This window comes from Pinus tabuliformis, chromosome 3_2 (genome assembly GCF_031772625.1).
Source record: "Pinus tabuliformis cultivar Carrire ecotype Pingquan chromosome 3_2, CPIR1, whole genome shotgun sequence".
In the NCBI taxonomy this organism is placed as follows: Eukaryota; Viridiplantae; Streptophyta; class Pinopsida; order Pinales; family Pinaceae; genus Pinus; species Pinus tabuliformis.
The window spans coordinates 550498747-550501606 of record NC_142302.1 but is presented as its reverse complement, the minus strand read 5'-3'; the positions used below and the strand labels follow the sequence as shown (position 1 = coordinate 550501606).

General features: G+C 39.2%; 1 protein-coding gene across 1 annotated transcript; it reads left to right on the top strand.

Moving 5' to 3' along the window:
- The first annotated feature begins 1337 nt into the window (after positions 1–1337).
- LOC149181693 (pentatricopeptide repeat-containing protein At2g13600-like) lies at positions 1338–2549 on the top strand. Its single transcript, XM_089414292.1, has one exon. The coding sequence runs from the start codon at positions 1338–1340 to the stop codon at positions 2547–2549; it is 1212 nt and encodes a 403-aa protein (XP_089270418.1).
- The last annotated feature ends 311 nt before the right edge of the window (positions 2550–2860 follow it).

Genomic DNA, 2860 nt, shown 5'->3' with positions numbered 1-2860 from the left:
ATAGAGTTCAGGCTTCTGTGATCCATATCAAGTTAAGAAAGATTCTTCGGCGAAAATCACATGGAATATCATTTGTCGACGCGTTTCGAACCAACCAGTGTGGTTCATCGTCAGGACAAGCTGAAGAAACAGATCAAGCTCATCATGTTAAATAGTCTAATCAGACCCTCCAACAGCGATCTTTTCTAACGGCTAGTTGAACCACACTGGTTGGTTCAAAACGCGTCGACAAATGATATTCCATGTGATTTTCGCCGAAGAATCTTTCTTAACAAGATTTAGTTTGATTCTCTTTTTTTTCTGGTCAAATCATGATATTAAAAATGATTAATAATGGGTATTTAGTCAAATTAGCTGTTATATTCTAACTGTTAGTTAGCTCCTCTCTTTATCTATTTATTTCATTGCCTAGATCTGATCCCTCATCTTGTGTTATATTCTAATGGCTCATCTTGTGTTATATTCTAATGGCTAGTTAGCTCCTCTCTTCATCTATTTATTTTATTGCCTAGATATGATCTCTCATTTTGTCGCTCTTCTTTTCATCTATTTATTTTATTGCCTAGATATGATCTCTCATCTTGTCCTGAAAATGAACTACAACCACAGTGATTGGTTGGAAACCGTGATCTAAATATTTCTTTTTCTTAATTATTACTATAAAAAGTTAAATAAATAATACTGTTTATTTAAGTTAAAATTAAGAATAAACCTAATAAAACCTTCCCATTCAATCACTTTAGAAAAATTAAAATGCACATGGAACATGGAGTGCTGCCTCCACTTACATCCTAGTTCAAACTTTATTACCATTACAAAGTAAACACATATTTACAACTGAGAGTCTTGAGTTCTGTAATTGTTTCTGGGCATTAATATCTGTCCCCGATCACTATTTTTCTGAATCCAATGGATTTGTGATGATGGGCCAGAACAGTTGCCATTGCAATGTCAATGGTACCACTATCTCCATTCAGCAAAAACCTGACGAATATGATCTTATTCATTTGCCCAGCCTTTCATTCTCACAACACCCAATTTCGCTTCAGCACTGAAACAGAAATCGCTGTTCTCAAAGCAGAAAAAACACACAACAATGGAAATCACAACCTCCTTATGGTATCAGTAAAAACGTGAGAGGCCATTTAAAAGAGGCAGTCCATAATTTGTATTTTATGGGTTGCCATGCCATTCAACCACAATCATCGGCTTATGCTCATCTCTTGAAGGGCTGCGTCAAGAGCAAAGCCCTGCCAGAGGGAAAACTAGTCCACGCCCACATCATTTATTCTGCATGTAAATTCCATGATATCTTCTTAGGAAACAAACTTATGAATATGTATGCGGAGTGTGGTAATCTTATAGATGCGCGCAGGGTTTTTGATCAAATTTCTGGAAGAAATATTGTCTCATGGACTGTAATGATTACAGCTTATGCCAGGCATGGGGTGAGCGAGGAGGCCTTGGCACTATTTTATCTAATGCAACAAGCAGGTGTTGAGCCCCTTCAGTTCACCTTCGCCAGTGTTCTCCCTGCATGTACGGGTTTGGCAGTTCTGGAAAGAGGCAAGGAGATTCATAAAGAAATAATGAGACGTGGGCACCAATGTGATGTCTTTGTGAGTAGTTCCCTAGTAGATATGTATGTGAAATGTGGGAGTTTGGAGGATGCGCGTGATGTGTTTGATAAAATGCCTGAACGAGATATTGTGTCGTGGAATGCAATGATTGCAGGGTATGCACAAAATGGGTTTGTGGATTCTGCCTGGGAGCTGTTTGAAAAGATGCCTGAACGAAATGTGGTCTCGTGGAGTACCATGCTTGCAGGGTATGGACAAAATGGACGCCTGGATGAGGCGCCGGAGCTCTTTCATAAAATGCCGGAACGCAATGCCGTGTCTTGGACAGCAATGATAGGAGGATGTGCACAGAATGGGCGTTTTGACGAGGCTGTGAAGTTTTTTAAGGAAATGCCTGAAAGAGATATAGCCTCATGGAATGCGATGATTGCAGGGTATGCACAGAATGGATTTGTAGAAGAAGCCCTGGAGCTCTTCAAGAAAATGCCTGAGCGGAATATGGTGTCATGGACTGCGATGATTGCAGGATATGCACAGAATGGGCTTATTGATAATGCACTAGATCTCTTTCAGAAAATGCCCAAGCGAAATTTTGTGTCATGGACTACAATGATAGCAGGATATGTGCACAATGGGCACTTTGATAAAGCCCTGGAGGTTTTTCAGCAAATGCAGCTGACAGATGTGAGGCCAAGCATTGATATCTTTTCCAGTGTACTTGCAGTGTGTGCCAATTTGGCAGCTCTAGTATGTGGCAAGCAGATCCATGAATCCACATTTAGAAGTGGATTTCATTCTGATGTATTTGTAGGGAACTCGCTTGTAGATATGTATTCCAAATGTGGTAGTAGAGGGGATGCACGCAAAGCATTTGAGAACATACTTACTCGAAATGTGGTATCTTGGACTGCAATGATCTCAGGATATGCAATGCATGGACATGGAAAGAAAGCCCTTATGCTCTTTTGAGCAAATGCAACATTCTGACACTAATCCAAACCATGTGACCTTCATTAGTGTTTTGTCTGCATATGCTGCCATGCAGGGATGGTGTAACAGTCCAAAGTAAATATAAAATTAATTTCCTAATTAAAATCAGAATCAACAAATAAGTACATACCTATATTATCTGTGATCAATGTCTGCGAGATGACAACAAGGTTTTGGGGACGACTCTTTCTTATTAAATAGTATCATTATTTTAGATTTTGAAATAGTTGGAAACACTACTACCATCATTGTCCATGAGAAACTTAAATGTGGAAACAACCTCTTTTAAC